General features: G+C 27.9%; 1 protein-coding gene and 1 long non-coding RNA gene across 2 annotated transcripts; one reads left to right on the top strand and one right to left on the bottom strand.

Annotated features, from left to right (window-relative positions):
- Window positions 1–7,161: 7,161 nt before the first annotated feature.
- Window positions 7,162–8,606, bottom strand: LOC137821198 (CASP-like protein 1B1). Its single transcript, XM_068625673.2, has 3 exons — window positions 8,198–8,606; window positions 7,692–7,815; window positions 7,162–7,595 (listed from the first exon to the last, which is right to left on the bottom strand). The coding sequence occupies exons 1-3, from the start codon at window positions 8,440–8,442 to the stop codon at window positions 7,356–7,358; spliced, it is 609 nt and encodes a 202-aa protein (XP_068481774.2). The 5' UTR covers window positions 8,443–8,606; the 3' UTR covers window positions 7,162–7,355.
- A 3,433-nt stretch (window positions 8,607–12,039) lies between these two features.
- On the top strand, window positions 12,040–13,358 carry LOC150025284 (uncharacterized). The gene is made up of 3 exons (XR_016515890.1): window positions 12,040–12,185; window positions 12,337–12,411; window positions 13,187–13,358. It is a non-coding gene; the product is annotated as an uncharacterized LOC150025284 (long non-coding RNA).
- The last annotated feature ends 3,614 nt before the right edge of the window (window positions 13,359–16,972 follow it).

Genomic DNA, 16,972 nt, shown 5'->3' with positions numbered 1-16,972 from the left:
TCAAAAGACACAAAAATAATATAAGAAACTACACATTTTTGTAGTGCATGTGGTCAACAAAATAAAAAAAAATAATTAATTATGTTTGCACATAATTCATTGTATTCGCATATAATTCATTGTGTTGTTTTTATTTTACTCTTTTACATTCAAAACCGTGATAGAATTAATAATCTTGTAAATTTATTTTCTTAATTTTTTTAACATATTTTAAAGATAATAAGAGTAATACATAATTAATGAGAGATATGATAAAAAATTTAAGACGTTCGGTTTAAATAATAATCAAGATTATATAAATAAAAAAATATTATTTCATCTTAAAATATCTCTTCTATCAACAATTAAATGAAAAAGTATTAAAGTGTGATTCTTATAAAATCTGTATTTAAAAAATTATAAAAAATCTTACAAAGGACCTATAGAGTTGTGCTATATTAAAACTCACAAAAAGTTATATTAGTATCTCATGTGATGGTGTTTGCATTAGAGACATGCTTTATTTATAATGTGTTATTTTTAACTCAATCGTATAAAATCATCTTATAAAGTGAAGTTTCTACTCATTTATATACTATAAAATGTTTTTATTTTTAATCCATGTGAGATCTCCAACACACATCGTCACGTTGAAACTACCAATTCGTACGTGAGATTATATATTTATAAATGATTCAATAACAGGTGGCATGATAAGAACTTGATAATGAGCAAAAACTTTAGGCTTTTGGATGATCTTCTTGTTCACATTTTTGTTTCTCAGTGAATCTAGTTCAAGAAGGAATACCATTCACATGGAACATCTTACTTTGATTCTTAAACGATTGACTTAATTCCTATGAACTTTGTCTAAGGTTGGAAGTACATGTGTTATTTTAATTCTAAATATACCCAATGTTTTTAGGATGGATTCTAAATATACCCAATGTTTTTAGGATGGAATGCTGAACATGAAGATTTTGATACTATAGTAGAGTTATTATAATTGAAAGTCCTAATCCACATATGACATACCGTCTATCATTAAGTCAACTTTGACAAAAGTCGATTTCATAAAATTCAATTAAATTTAAAGTCTAATTTTTAATATAATATCAACCTAACTCAATCTTACAAAATCAACTTAAAGTTAAGTTACATATTATAAAATATTATTATTTTTAGTTAATATAGATTTTCTAACCACATCTATACACATTTCTTCTTCAAATAATCACAAATTCACTTTCTATTTTTATTCTATCATCCAAATTAATCATTATTAATATTAAGGGTATATTTACTTTCGTTGATGGAAGAAAGAGGATAAGGAAAGCAGTGATGTGACACTATACAACCCTCTTTAAACAAAAGTTAAAAAAAAGCACACATTTGTTTTGTCTGTACAAAATATAAGAAAATAATTGACATTTTTATTATATAACTGACTACGTTTTTATTTATTTATTTATGTTGAATAATACAATATAATCTTATCTCATAAATTTAAATATAAATAATATAATAATAGAAGTATATAAATAATAAAATAAATAAATAAAAGAATATTATAACAAAAATATTCTCTTATCATTTTTCTCTATCTTTTCTACTTAAAACAGGTTTTATTTTCACTTATTTTTTTTTCTTTCTATTTTTGAATCTAAATAAAACATAGTTGTAGAGGGTTAGTGGTCACGAGTGTAGGGTCGGTCCTATAAATGTAGGTTGTGGTATTAAAGTGTCCTTATAATAGAAAGGTTATTAGGTCTAACCAAATGCCTTGTGATAGGTGATAGTATTCAGGAATATGGTTGGACCATATTTTCATGCCATAACTTTTTTCAATGAATTTTTAAAATAATAAGAAATTTATTTAAGACCTGAAAACTACATCTTCATAAATACTTACAAAACATTACACTTATTTTACTTGAAAAAGATTAATGATTGTGATTTTTAAATGAGGAATATTAATTTGTTTCACTTAATTAAAACCTATAACTTATTTTGTGGCTAAAAAGAGAGGACATACAATAACATATTATCTTGAGTAGATAACATATCATAATTTTATTTTATATTTTATTATCTTATTACCATCTTATCTATAGCCTTAAAGACAATTATAATATAATTACATATTCTAGGAAGAATAGGTAAATTATTTTTTAAAACTATAATTATCAATTTCATCTATTAATTATTCTTCTTCTTATTATTTATTGTGAGTGTTATAAATACACATTGGTGCAGAAAAACAAAACGAGTGCAACTATTTTACATTTATAAGGGCGGCTATATAACCGCATTTGATGAACATGCATTTGTAAATGGAAGAGATAAGAATGCGGCTATATATATAGTCGCATTCGTAATAGTCGCATTTATAAATCGCATTTACGAGAGGCATTTAGGGTTTATTTTCTTTTTCGCTGTTGATTGAGTTTTTAATCAAAGTTATCAACTTTGATCTTTTCCGAATAACATGGTCATTATTTTAGCATTTCTTTTGATCTCTTGGTGCATCCATATTATACATTTTAGTATTTCATCCCAATGGAAGTCCAAAATATGCAAATAAAAATTCTCTAATGAAACGCAAATATATGACGGAGCAAGGCGGCAACAACGACGAGGAAGGCACAACAGAAAGTGCAAACAAAAACCTTCCCAAGCATGACCTTAGCAATAACATAAGACAAAACATAAGAGAAATGCAAAACATACAAAAATCAATGGTGAAGAAGAAGAGAGGAAGACAATGCTTACCAATGGCACGAAGACAATGCAAAGAAGAGATGAAGAAAAGAGGAAACACAGTTAATGGATGAAGCACATAAGAGAAACGAAGCATAAGAAAAAGGAGAGTATTAAAACATAAGTGACGCTGTACAAATAACCGCTCTTGTAAATTCAAACGTTTGATTTACAAATGCGGCTTTACTAATAGCCACACTTGTAAATGAACTTAATTACAACAATGACACTACATTTTTTATAAAAGCGTGTTTGAACGCAAAACCGCACTAAATAAATCACATTTGTTTATACATTGCACTAGTGACATTAACTCTGAAAACAATAATTACACCTAGAGTTATTAAAATTGATTTTATCAGAAAGTCAAAAAAATCAATCACCATATCCCAATCCATACTTTTGTGATTTAGGTTTATAGGTTTAGTTTAAGCAACACCCATTTTTATAGCTTTATACATCATTAAATAAATTATTAGATTATTGGATTTTAACTTTTTAATTTTTGACCATGTCATTCATAAAATTAAAACAAGTTTTTAACTAATGTTATTAATAATAAATGACAAAAATAACTAATGTTATTAATAATAAATGACAAAAAAAAAGGTTGAGAGTTTAAAATGTGTGATAGAGAACAATTCATAATAAATATATGACTTCTGCATAATAAGTACAAAACATATATATTTAGAAGTTCATAAGTAAAAAAAAATAAGTTGAATATTTCTTAAAAGAATGTCCCAGAAAAAATCGATCAATATTTTTTTTATCAGCTAGAAGATACCATATATTATGTTGGAATAGTACATTCCAGTTGGTTTAAGTAGAAATAATATAAAATAAAGTTATGTTTTCTCTATCATATTTATAATAAGTTTGACATGTAAACTTTAAGTGTATTATGAATTATAAATATGAAAATAAATAAAATTATTATTATTCAAATATTAAAAATACTAATAAATATCTGAATAAGAATTATAATTAATTATTATATAAATTTTTATAATTTAAAAATAATTTGAATTAACACAATAATAATATTTATTTTATTATTAAGATCAAAGTATATTATTATTTTATTGTATCATATTTTATTTTACTTTTATATTAAATTAATAAAAAAATTTAATTATGATTTATTCAAGATAAATTAGTATAACCTCGCTACTTTAGTTACCAATTTGACCTAAAAATATTTTGTATTAAATTTTAAGAGACAATTTCACCTGAAATTGTTAAATTTTTCTTCTCTTTTCAAATACATCATATTTCAAAATGTTTTATAAGCTTTATTCAAATATATGTTTCTGAACTTTTTATTTTAGTTGGTAGTAGAGTTAGTTTCATAGGATTAATTATTCCTTTTGAAAATTTTGGATGATATGGTTGTCACATTGATATGGCGAGTGTGGTAAAAATATGAAGATATTTTTAGTTTTTGATCAAAATAATATTGTTTAGATTCAAAAGTGCGGAATTATAAATAAGCACATTTCTAACATCCTAACAATACATCTAACTATTATAATACAGGTTCTACATATTTTTATACAAGCTTGAGTTTTTCAAAACATTCCTAATACATGATTAAGACTTATAGAAATACAAATATTTACAATATAAAGTTCAAAAGAAATCCTAAAGCTTTCCGGGACCTCCAACACCTATATGATCATTTGCTTGTGTACATATAGTACTGTCATTGTAGTTCACAACACAACAAGAAAAGTAAGGGTAAGCTAGTGAAAATAAAATTTATAATATACACAATTAAATCAAAAGAAAAAACCAAATTACATGAATCAATTTCTCAATTATTCAATCTTCTTCAAATCCCAACATAAAAAATCATATAAATCTCACATGGATCTACACATTTAGGATATTCAACAAACAAAATAATATTTGACGTCTTTTGGAAGACCCGTATTAAGTAAGTTCTACCAGAGACTAACACCTGATCCAAATATTATCAGCGAATCCAACAAAAAGGACCGAAGTAAGTTCAATACAACCCAAGACGTGTATCTCATACGTCACAGTGTGCATGAACTCCCACATTAGCTTTTCACAACTTGATATCACTAGTATAGAATAACTCATTAATGACGGTTAAAAATGATATATAAAGACGGTTCCCAAACCGTCGTTATTGCGTGTGTCATTATAAATCATCGGTTTATAACGACGGTTCTAGAACCGTCATTATAAACCCACATAAACGTGCAAGTAAAAAAAAGTAAATAAATTAAAAAATAAAAAATACACTTATAATGACGATTTTAGTCTGGAACCGTCGTTATAACTGCCTATGAAGGCTTTTAAAGTCGATTTCAGTGGGAACTGTCGTTATAAGTGTATTTTTTTAAAGAAATATTTTTTATTATATAATCTCTCTAATATTGCATAAAATATCAAATTCCTAGAACATATCAAAATTTCCAGATCAATAATGCAAGTAATATCACCACCTCGTATCATAACTTAAATATTAAAGTGTACAAAAAGTTCTATAAATATATTGAAAAGGTTTACGTCATTATAAAGTGTTATATATGGTTATCTTAAGGTGCATCCAAGTGAGTTTCTTTCCATTTGCACTTGCACTTCTCCCCCCACTCAACATGTTATATCTAAGAATAAGTACTGAAATAATAAGATTTCATGTTAGAACACACATAACAAATTTGTGAGTAATGTATACGAATGTAATGCAATGTAATTATAGTGGTTTGATAAATCTCTAATTTATACTAAAAAAATGATGAAAATTTTTAGAATTTTATGATAAGTGTAAGTATGAGAACTAAAACATCAAAATATCTAAAAAAAATACCTAAATATACTAAAAAATAAAAAAAATGATAGTAAATGATGGATTTTTGGAATTTAGTGATATAAAAATTTACTTATATCACTAAAAAAAAATCATGAAATAGAAATCAATTTTAGAAACAAAAAATAATTAGTTGTTATAGTGACTAAATTAGTTGTTATAGACAATTTTAGATACTACAAAAAGTTTTGGTTTCTAAATTAGTTTCTATTATTGTTAAATAGTTTCTAAATTGGTATCTAATTAGCTACTAAGATTTTAACTACCAATTATTTAGATTCTAAATTTGGTAGCAAAAACCTTGGAAGCTAATTAGATACCAATTTAGATACCATTTAACAATAATAGAAATTAATTTAGAAACCAAAAGTTTTTTCGTTTCTAAAATGGTCTTTAATTTAGTCACTATAGCAACTAATTGTTTTTGGTCTCTAAAATTGGTTTTTATTTCATGATTTTATTGTAGTGTACGTAATAAATTGATAACTCTCTCACTTATCATATCTTTAATATTACTCAAAAGAAAGCTCAAAATGTTCACAACACTTTTTAGAATGAATAAATAAGTATTGAAAACAAAGTTAGGAATATTCAACATAGTTTTTGAATATTCTAATGCTTTGCATATTTGGAGTTGAGTTCAACAAATTTTTACTTTTCATTTATCTAATAAGGATGATCTTCTTTCTTTTATTAAGAGTGATGGTAGTCCTTTGGTTAAATTGATTAAACTTGTTGTGATAACTTTTTCTATTTGAATTATATGACGTTTGATGAATTATGCTAGATTTCAGGTTAAGATTGAGGTTTCTAAGGTTATTTCTGTAATTAAAGATTTAACTTGTCTAGTGGGAAATTTCGTCTAAAGCTTCAATGAAGAATGATATTTTGGATTTCAACGTGATTAAGTTTTTCGATATTAATACTCGTAGTGGTAAAGTTCTTCGTCCTCTTCCTGTTAGATGGGTTAAAATCCATCAGGCTGAGTTAAAATTAACACTGATGAGGCAGCTAGGGGTATCATAGTCTTGCTACTTGTGGATGTATTTTCCATGGGAGTGTGAAGGAGTTTATTGGTGCTTTCTCTGCGTTTCTTGAAGTTCAAACTGCTATGGTTGCTGAGTTTTATGGAGTTATACATACTATGGAGGAAACTCAAAAGATGAAACTTATTAATGTCTGACTTGAATGTGATTTTGCCTTGGTTTGTGCTGCGTTTACTGCTAGGAATGCGTTTATTGGTAGGACTAATGTTCTGTGAATGCTTCGAAATCGATGAAATACTTGTCTTAAGTATTGTGAGAAATCAGGTTTAGGGTTACTCATATTTTTTGTGAAGGGAATGCATGTGCTGATAAGTTGACTAATTTAACATTTATTCATAGAGACATTGGTATAATAGGCCTTCCATATAGTTTGTTCTTAGAATTATTTATGAATAGGTATAGTCTATCTATGTATCATTTTTGTTAACATATGAGTTTTGGTCTAGTCCCCCATATTTTTGTATTTTTTTTTAATAATAATACTTTTTTCATGTGATGGTAGATGATTGTTGTTACTATCACCAAAATGTCAAGTTGTATAGTAATGTCTAACATAAAAGTTTTTATAAAAAAAAATTAAAAATATAAAGAAAAACAATGTCATAAATAGAAGGACTAAAAAGAAAACTGATAGAAACTATTTAAAGCAGGGAAGCCAACATATGATATAGAAAAAAGTTACAGAAGCAAGCAACATGTTTATTTGTTGTATACGATGATGTGTGATGTTATGGAGAGGCATGGTTAATGCGATTAGGCTTGAGCAATTTGATGATGGACATGACTGAAATAATGAGGAGGAGAATGAAGCCAAGGAAAGAGACAGCAAGAGCAGCAGCACTTCTGTTGCAATAGCTTTCAAATTTGTCACATATCTTGTCCCATCTTGCATGTGAATTCCCATTTTTTCCCAATTCAGACATGAATGCTGCTGCACCATCTCCAGCTGAGGCCACAGCCATTGCCATCTTCACCAAAATTATAACACATCATTTTTCATTCACTACTTTCAAACAACAAACATTTTCAATAATAATATAATAAAGAACAGGTTTACACAGTACCATGTCTAATATTGCAATGAGCACAAGCCTGAGTCCTTTATAATCATATTGGGGTCCCAAGACCTCCATTGCTATCATCACCAAGTTATGCAGACTGGCATTTGCATTGGCTACAACAAAGAACCTGCATCACCACCAATCATCTCATCATCACAACAAATATGCAACATGAAAATAAACTGTAATAAAAATTTAGGTCAAATTACGTATTTTAAGTCTAACTCAATCTTATAAAAACAATTCGTAAAATGATAAGATCGACAAACTATAACTGTGATATATATATTCTAAATGGTTGTGATATCATATTAAAAAATAAACTTAACCAAGTTTAGTTAAATCCTATAAAACTTTCTTAGAACGTGAAATTTGTATTTATTTATACTACAGAATATTTTTATCTTCTAGTCCATTAGGAATCTTTGAATATAGTAAAAAACATTTACACAGAGAGTTTCAAAGCTAATTGAGAATAGAATGATAGGTTTAAGTGATTGCAGACTTACACAAAAGCTGGAGTTTGGTTAAACTTTGCAGCAAGAGATGCTCTTATTCGGGTGGTACCAACGGTGGCAACTACGAAGCTTTTGGTCTGTTTGTTGAGAGCCATGACAAGTGTTGCAGAAGCAGTGGCCAAAAATGCAACCACTCTGAGGGACAAAACAACCCAATCCTTCTTCTTTGCCTTTGCCTTTGCCTCTGCAACTGCACTCAAACCAACCTCAACTTTTTCTCCATTTTCTGAGGCCATTCTGCTAATTAAACACTCACAAAATTATACTGATTATGTGATGATGCTAAGGTTATTATATAGACAGGGACAGTGAAATTGGTCAACCATATAATTTGTTAAGTCTAAGAAGCGAAGTGAGGGTTCTTTGTGAGGATTTCTTGGGTGGTGTAACCAACACAAAACTTCAGGTGGTTGCTGGTTGGTGAAGAAATACTACACATTGCACCAAAAATTAATCATTTAACTTTCACCTTTTCGGAACTATTTACCTTAATTTAACACAAAACATTATTCTATTCCAATTCGTAGGTAAAGAAGGTTTTCCTACCACATGTTTTCTGCAACTATCATAGCTTACACAGTAAAAATTTAACTTTTTCATTACCAAAAATCATCATCCGAACATCATAAAATAAAAACTAATTTTAGAAATAAAAAATAATAATCACTATATTAGACATTATTTTATAAATTAAAAAAAATATATTTTAAATTAATTTTTATTATTGTTAAATAGTTTCTAAATTGGTATCTAATTAGTTACAAGGTTTTAACTACAAATTATTTAGATTCTAAATTTGGTAGCAAAAACTTTGGTTGTTAATTAGATACCAATTTATAAACCATTTAATAATAATAGAAATTAATTTAGAAAACAAAAATATTTTTAGTCTTTAAAATAATTTTTAATTTAATCATTATAACAACTAATTATTTTTTATTTCTAAAACTAGTTTCTATTTCATGATTTTCTTGTATTGATCATCTTCTCAAAATGTTATCATACTAAAAAATCACTAAGAAAAAATTAATTTTAAAAACAAAACTAATTAATTGTTATATTAATTATATTAAATACTATTTTAAAAACAAAAAATTATTAATATTAAATTAATTTCTATTATTGATAAATAAATTTTAAATTAATATTTATTAACATTTTAAAAGCTAATTTAATAATTATATAAAAATCAATTCGATTCGATAGCATGAAATGAATAACCTTTTTACAAGATCTATTTGAAGACCTCGAATTTTCATTCTAAAATAATATCAGGCAAATGACTTCTCCAATAGTATTCTTTTCATTCTAAAATAAGATAAAATGAGTGTTTATAATTTTGAAATATACTAGTTGGGGTAATGAACCAATTTTATGTTTTTTTTTTGCAAATTTTTTTTGTCTTAGTCGTTTTAATTTTTTTATTTTTTTTATAGTTTAGAAATATATTACTTTTAGTCCGTCAAATGTTATTTAAATTACTTTTCTTTCGTTTATAAAGTTTTGTATGAATAATTTCAAAGACTAAAAGTCTTGCATTTTAAAATTAGAGAAACTAATAATAAATAACTTATAGGAACTACCAAACTTTGAAAATTAGAAGGATAAAACAATATTTTACCTTCTAAAATATTACCATTTAAGGATATAATATATTAAATAAGAAATATTGAAGCAGGAAAGAGGTCAATACAGTTGTCTGTACTTTTTATTAATTCAATTGTCGAATTCAAAGTATGTCTGGGGAAGACTGGTTTTCCAGATTTTAGTAATTTGTTAGATTAAAAGGTTGTTATTTTTTTTATAATAGTTGAAATTTGTATAAAAATTTTATTTTAAAAAATAAATTATTCTTATAAATCTAAACATTTGTTCACAACTAAAAAATTATTAAATAAAACTAATAATTTTTTAAAATAATAATAAATTACTATGACTAAATTTGATATTATTTTATAAACTAAAAAATTATTAATATTTAATAATTTTTTATTAAATTTATAAAAATTTAAATAACTAAATTATTAATTTAAAAATTTATAACTTTTTATTAATAATATAAACTACTTTAGATAATAATAATTTTTAGTTTATAAAATAATATATAATTTAGTTAATATGTTAGTTTCTATCTAATGATTTTCATACTTTGAAATAATTTTTTTTTCTTTTAACTTAATAATACTTATTTTTCTTCCATAAATTTGATTTTTTTTTTAATTTTTTCAAATAAAATTAAATATAAACCTGAAAGGCTAATCTTGTTAGTTTTATAGTAATTTTTTTATTTTTATTTTCAGTTATGTATTTTAGCAGTTATTATATACAAGGTATGATGGCATACCATTGTTAGGTTTTTGTGAGCAATTATTATGTCAAATTTGTATAGAAAATGTTCCCTAATAAAGAACTGGGTAGCAGGTCGTTTCACAGACTTGTTCTTGGTCACAATTTCTGCTTTGATTTTCTGTTTAATCAATATTTATCATGTTTAAATAAAAAGTAATCATTACAAGAAATAATAACATATTTATATATAAAATAATACACTGAAAATGCTTTTAATATAATATAATTTAATATATTTAAATTGATGAATATATAACTATTGGTCGAAAAGTAATTTTGTAGCACATTTTTTGTTGAATTAAAATAATATTCGTGTTTTATTCTTATGTTGATTGTCCATTGTTTTTATTACATATATATCTTCAGGAGTTACGTAGCTACATTGTGTTATAATTTTTAATGTTTTTAAAATAAATAAATAAATAAATAAATAAAATATATAAATTATTATTTAAAATATAGTTAAAAATGAAATTAAGCAATCAGTACTTAAAAAAAAACAGTATGCTCTGCTAAGAACCAAATAATCTCTTGTAAGATAGATATTATTTTTTAAGGTCAAAATGTCCTATTTCTGTTATGAGTTTGTGTATAAGAACATATATGGGAATTGAATGGTAATAGAAACAAAATATGTACACCACTGGATGATAAAATGAAGCAGATATGTTATTTATGACTCATGAAAGCAACTTCAGCTGCATCTAGGCATGATTAAAAAAAGTTAAGATTTCATTTATTTAGTTACATGGTAAGAAAAATACAAATAAGTATGTAGCTACTCATTTATTTATCAAAATTAAAAGTTCAACATATAACGATTAGGAAGTATGTTAACAGTTTGACATTCCTAAAATGAGAGTGAAATAATATTTTCATGAGTTTTATCACCTACTTATTACATCCAATGAAGAAACATGAGTCAATGTGAGTAATAATGGATGAATTAAAGAAGACTACACATATTCTACCTATGGAAAAGAATTATATGCTTGAGATTGTGCATATAATTGTGTGAGCTAAGAGATCTCAATTTGACAAAAGTGGTGAAAAGATAGCATTGGGTACGGTAACGATTGTTAAGGAAGTTTTTGCTTGGGTGAGTTATGCTTATCTTTTCATAAAGGTGAGGACGAATCATTTAGCTTGTGGTATTGGGTGGACTGAGATGATGGTAGATTCTACTCTTAATTCTAAGCAGATGTCTCTAGTAATTGGTGTTACACGTTTTTCTGAATATAAGAATATTATCGTTCGAGATGAAGAAATAAATGAGCTAGTGATGTTGACACCCACATCATGAGCATTAGAAAGTAAAATAGGCTCTTCCAATAAATATGAGAAGAATCCATTTTGATTTAGTTATACATATTTCAAGGTTCTATGAATTCCATTTCTTTGGTATTTGATTTTTGTAACGACACTTTTTTTATAAAAAGTAGAAACAGTGTGCCCACTATCACTTTCTTCTTCATTCTTCCAAACCACTTTCTCTCTCTCTCTCTCCAATTCTCTTCTCTCCCTCTCTCTTAATTTCTCTCCCAATCTTCATCTATTTTAGAATCTGATCATACCACGCTGTAGCAGAGGAGTTAAGGAACATTTCTACCCGATCAGATTTTCAAACAGAGTAAGTTCATTTTTACTCTAAATATCCTGTGTTCTCTGTTTTTCCTTAGGATTTAGTCATCAATTTTGGTGGGGTCAGTTGAGAAGTTTAATCCTCTCAACTTATTCTATTATATACTGAAATTTTGTTCTGTTTGGATAATTTGCATTAGGCCCGTAAATCTTGAAGCTTATCCAAACGGTGGGGAATAAAATTCTAAAAGTTGCTTGGAAAGCAAGCAATTGAGGTAAGGGAAGTTAAATTTAATTTTTAATAGCACCCTAGGATAGAAGATCTGAATGCGGAAGGGACGTGGTCCCAATATTGAATTTCTCTTACAGGGGTGTTATTTGTTTATATATTGTGTGTTTGTTTATATATTATTTAAATTTGTGGAAATATTGGGTTTTGATGATTTAGTATTAAAGTGTATTTTTTTTATGTCAAATAAACTTTTGAATATTGTGGATAACTTTTGAAATAATATTGTATGTCGAAATGGTATGAAATTGAATTCATACATTTGGGATAATGTATGGACTGATGTTTGTTGTGTATTAAGTATTGATGCCTATGTGGTAACAGAGATCTCCGAGCTTCACTGATGATCTAAGTCACATACACTAAGATATCAGGTGGTGAGAAGCTGATGGGGGAGTTCATGCACACCGTGACATATGAGATGCATGGCTTGGGTTGTATTGAACTTACCCTGATCCTTTCTGTTGGATTCGCTGGTAATCTTTGAATCAGGTGTTAGTCTCTGGTAGGACTTACTTAATACGGGTCTTCCGGAAGACGTTGTTTGTTGAATATTCTGGATGTGTAGATCCATGTGAGATCTATGTGATTGTTTTAATGTTGGGATTTGAAGAAGATTGTGTAATTTGTGAAATTGATCATGTAACTTGGTTTTCTCTTTGGATTTAAGTGTGTATATTATAAAATTCTATTTTCAGTAGCTTACCCTTGCTTTTCTTGTTGTGTTTGAACTGCGATGACTGTACTATGTACACGAGCAGATGACCATATAGGTGCAGGAGAGCCTTAGAGGTTACAGAGTTTTATTTTGAGCTGTGGATATGTAAATATTTGTATTTCTATAAATCCTAATCATGTATTAGGAATGTTTTGAAAAACTCCAAGTTTGTATAGAAACTGGTAGAACTTTTATTGTAATAGTTATATGTAAATTATGGGGTGTTACAATTTTGCCTATATTGGTATAAGCTTGGATCGAATAACATGAGCATTATTTGAGATATGCTTGCGAATAGGCTGGTATGAGAAGTCTTTGTTCTTGTTGGAAAACAACAAAGTCGTGGATTATTGAGTTTGGTCACATCAACATCTCTTAGGAAATTTGAATATAACCTTTCAACATAAATATTGTGAAATACTATGAGATCATGGGGTTGACCCAGATCGTCTATTTGAGATGGAAGATAAAGACATCGAAGCATTCATTGGTATGCAATAGGAGAAAGTTAGTCAAACAAAACTTAGTGTATTTTTTTATCACTTCAGTTATCAACAACTATGAGTCAAATTTTGAGAACTGTGATGATTGAAGACATCTTTGAGCAAGAAAAAATCTTATGCAGATAAAGGAAAAATACTTTTAGGTTTCTCTATGGACAAACATGATTTTGTGAAAGTTACACCATTCACTGCTCCCGTGTGTGTAATTACACGATCATCACAGATTAAAGAAAACAACCACAAAACAAAGGAAATGGTAAACTAGCTATTTTTAAAACTTCTAATATAAATATAACTTGAAATATCAACATAAAGTCATCAATTCTCATACAATTTCACAAACTCTCAAGTGTCTATCAAATTCATAAATCATCTTTCACATGTCAGACTTCTACCAACTCAAAATACATAGACACTTGACTCTACTTCGTGAAGACTCGTGTATTGAAATTAGCATTCATAGACCTGCACTTGCCATACTACTCACTGTGAATCCACACAGTCATGCACATAATCAATCTCAATATCTCATCATCTCAGGGTAAATCCATTAGATCTGCTCTGATAAGTTCTTTCAAACCTCAGATTCAGCCAAATGAACCTCCTTCGACTCTCACGAACTGAATAACTTCATCTATGTGATTCCATTATATCAGTAGAGTCAGGATCATCTCATTCACAGGACACTCACAAATCAATACACCCTAAAAACAATTTCAATACGATATTTCCTTTCCTGAAAAATACTATGTCTTGATCACACTTTCCACTCATTACATACATCATTTAACCCATCAATGCACCATTAAATCACATAATAGTTTAAACTTTATAAACAATCCAAATATATCTCAAAATTCACTTAAACGCATAACTAAGTTCCAAATATACGCTCTTTAAATCAATCATCATCTAAAATCAAACAACCACTTCTCATCAAACATCTCATTTAAGTAATTAAACAAAATATTCAAAAACAGTTCAACTCATTTATATTATCATTCAAACACTTTCAATTCTCAATCACAAAAACTTTCAACTCTCAATCACAAACACTTTCTTATGGGAAAAACGTACGCAGAAGCAACACACACAATCACGAATCTGTTGATAAAGAGTGATCAAGTGCTTTGAAGAATCCAAATCCTTTGTGTTTGATGCAAGACTGTGTTGTTGTTGTGTTTTGGGAGGGATGTAGGTAGTTTTATTTGTAATCCATTCCTTTGTTGAATATAAAGCTAATGTGTTTTAAATCCTTTTTTGAAATAAAGTGTTTTTCAAACTAAGTGAAAAACAACCTGTTGTTTTGTCGAATCAACCGGTTGTTTTACTCTTAGGAGTTTTTGAAAAGATTGAAAACTGTTTGAGTTTGGTTAACCTGTCAAACCAAACAATTGGTTGTTTCGTGGTTTCAACCGATTGTTTCTTTGAAAATCCTAACAAAATTCTGTTTTGGTGGTTGGATGTGCTTTAAATGATTTCCAACTGAATACGCCCATTCATTAAATGCTTTGACCAATCTTTGGAAAATATAAATAGTTTGTTTATGTTTTCAAATACGAAAGAGAAACAAATTTGATTTTTTCAGTTGTGAAAGAGTTGATTCAAGATTTGAACATTCACATCAAAGCTTTGAGTTTTCTAAGAGAGTGAAATATTATTGCATTTGTATTGATTTCAGATTGTTTTGTAAACAAGTGTAATCTCTTCTCAACCTTCTGTATTTCTGGTGTTGTGTTGCCAAGGAGTGTTGTGTGCTCTTGAGGTGGTCAAGATCAATACTCTTGGTGTGTGATTTGCCAAAGTGAGTGTGTTTCTTGAAGGGTTCAAGGTCACTGCTTTGATGGATTGTGTGTTGTAATCTGGTTTGATTACTTAGTGGATTACTCAGTGGTTTTCTGGGGACTGGATGTAGCTCTTGGTTTAAGAGTGAACTAGTATAAACTGTTGGTGTATCTTTCTCTTACCCTTAAACTCATTTACATTTTGTTTCTCTACTGCTTTGCTGTTTTATTGATCTTGTTCTTGGCTAACCTGATTTCTGTTCTGGATTCATACAAAGAATTTTGTTAAACTTTAAAAAAAATTCAAAAACTTCTCTTAAACAATTCACCCCCCTCTAGTTTAAGGCCATATATTCTAACAGAATCAACTGCAGAAAATAAACAATACATGATTTAACGTGGTTCGGTTGCCAATCTGCAACCTACGTTCACGGGTAACTAATTAGGTTTTCATTCTGTTGGTTACAATTTTATTACAAGCACAAAGATCTCTTAAATAAAGATTATAGAGGGGACACAATAATTAAGCCTATTCACTAAAACATGGTGTCTAGTCTGCCCAACCCAATTGGTCCTGACTTCACACTCAACACTTTTAACAACTTATTCACCTTAAAATCAATATAAAATATTCAAAATCAACCATTTCAGCCATTATATTACTTTACTCTTCAAAAGAGATAATCCTGCAAACAAAAATTGGAATTGGTGACCATGTCACCCCCACATCCAGATCATCTAACCTAGGGTTCTATTGAAAAGAATAAGACTAGCTTTCCTTACCTGAACTTGAGCAGATGTTCCCTAAGAGCTCCAAATTGCCAAAAGCTTAAGGGTAGCCTAACCTGCACCACAGAGTCATAATAAAAAATCTAACTATACTACTAGGATTCTGAAGATAAAAGCATCACATGCAAGCTTAAACTGAAGACAAATCTAACCAGATTAAAACTAATTCAAGGGAAAATGAGTCAAGAATGAACTTACTCTATCTGAGATTTTAATCAAGCAATCTTGTAGAGTTCACTATCAGGAGTCCAATGACAGACTGCGATCGTCAAACTGATAAGCAAGGAGATTAGAATCTTAGAGAGAAAGGAGAAGAAGAAGGGAAAAAGGAACAAAAATGAGTTCTTTGTATCAAAGATTCTGATCCGGGCAGTCTTGTAGTCTTCACTGCCAGGAGTCTAATGACGTACTCTGATGGTCAAACTGATGAGCGAGGTGTGATCAGAATCTTAAAAAGAAGGCAGAGAAAAAGAAAATAAAATTTTTAGAGAGATAATGGTTCTTTTAAAATGAAACCTGACTGAATTTCTATTTATATATTTTTTTAAATTTAATAATAAAATATTCAAATGTCATTTTAATTATACTACTTCTACCCTAAAACTATTTTTCTCATTCTTTACAAGATTAAACTCAAATTCACACTTAATTTATAACTAATACTTTTTTTTGCATAAGATAAATTCCATTTTATTAAAAATACAAAGAAAATGAACATATATTTTTAAAATATAAAAAAGTAAATATCTTTTA

Source organism: Phaseolus vulgaris, chromosome 9 (assembly GCF_051622355.1).
Source record: "Phaseolus vulgaris cultivar YP4 chromosome 9, ASM5162235v1, whole genome shotgun sequence".
NCBI classification, from domain to species: Eukaryota; Viridiplantae; Streptophyta; class Magnoliopsida; order Fabales; family Fabaceae; genus Phaseolus; species Phaseolus vulgaris.
Note: the sequence above shows the minus strand (reverse complement) of the source record. Positions and strands in the feature narration are given on the sequence as shown.

Coding starts and splice junctions, on each gene's coding strand:
- LOC137821198 (XM_068625673.2), bottom strand. CDS start 8,442: ATGGCCTCAGAAAATGGAGAAAAAGTTGAGGTTGGTTTGAGTGCAGTT. Junction 7,816..8,197: donor AACCAAACTCCAGCTTTTGT/GTAAGTCTGCAA, acceptor GTGGTGATGCAG/GTTCTTTGTTGTAGCCAATG. Junction 7,596..7,691: donor TCATTGCAATATTAGACATG/GTACTGTGTAAA, acceptor ATTTTGGTGAAG/ATGGCAATGGCTGTGGCCTC.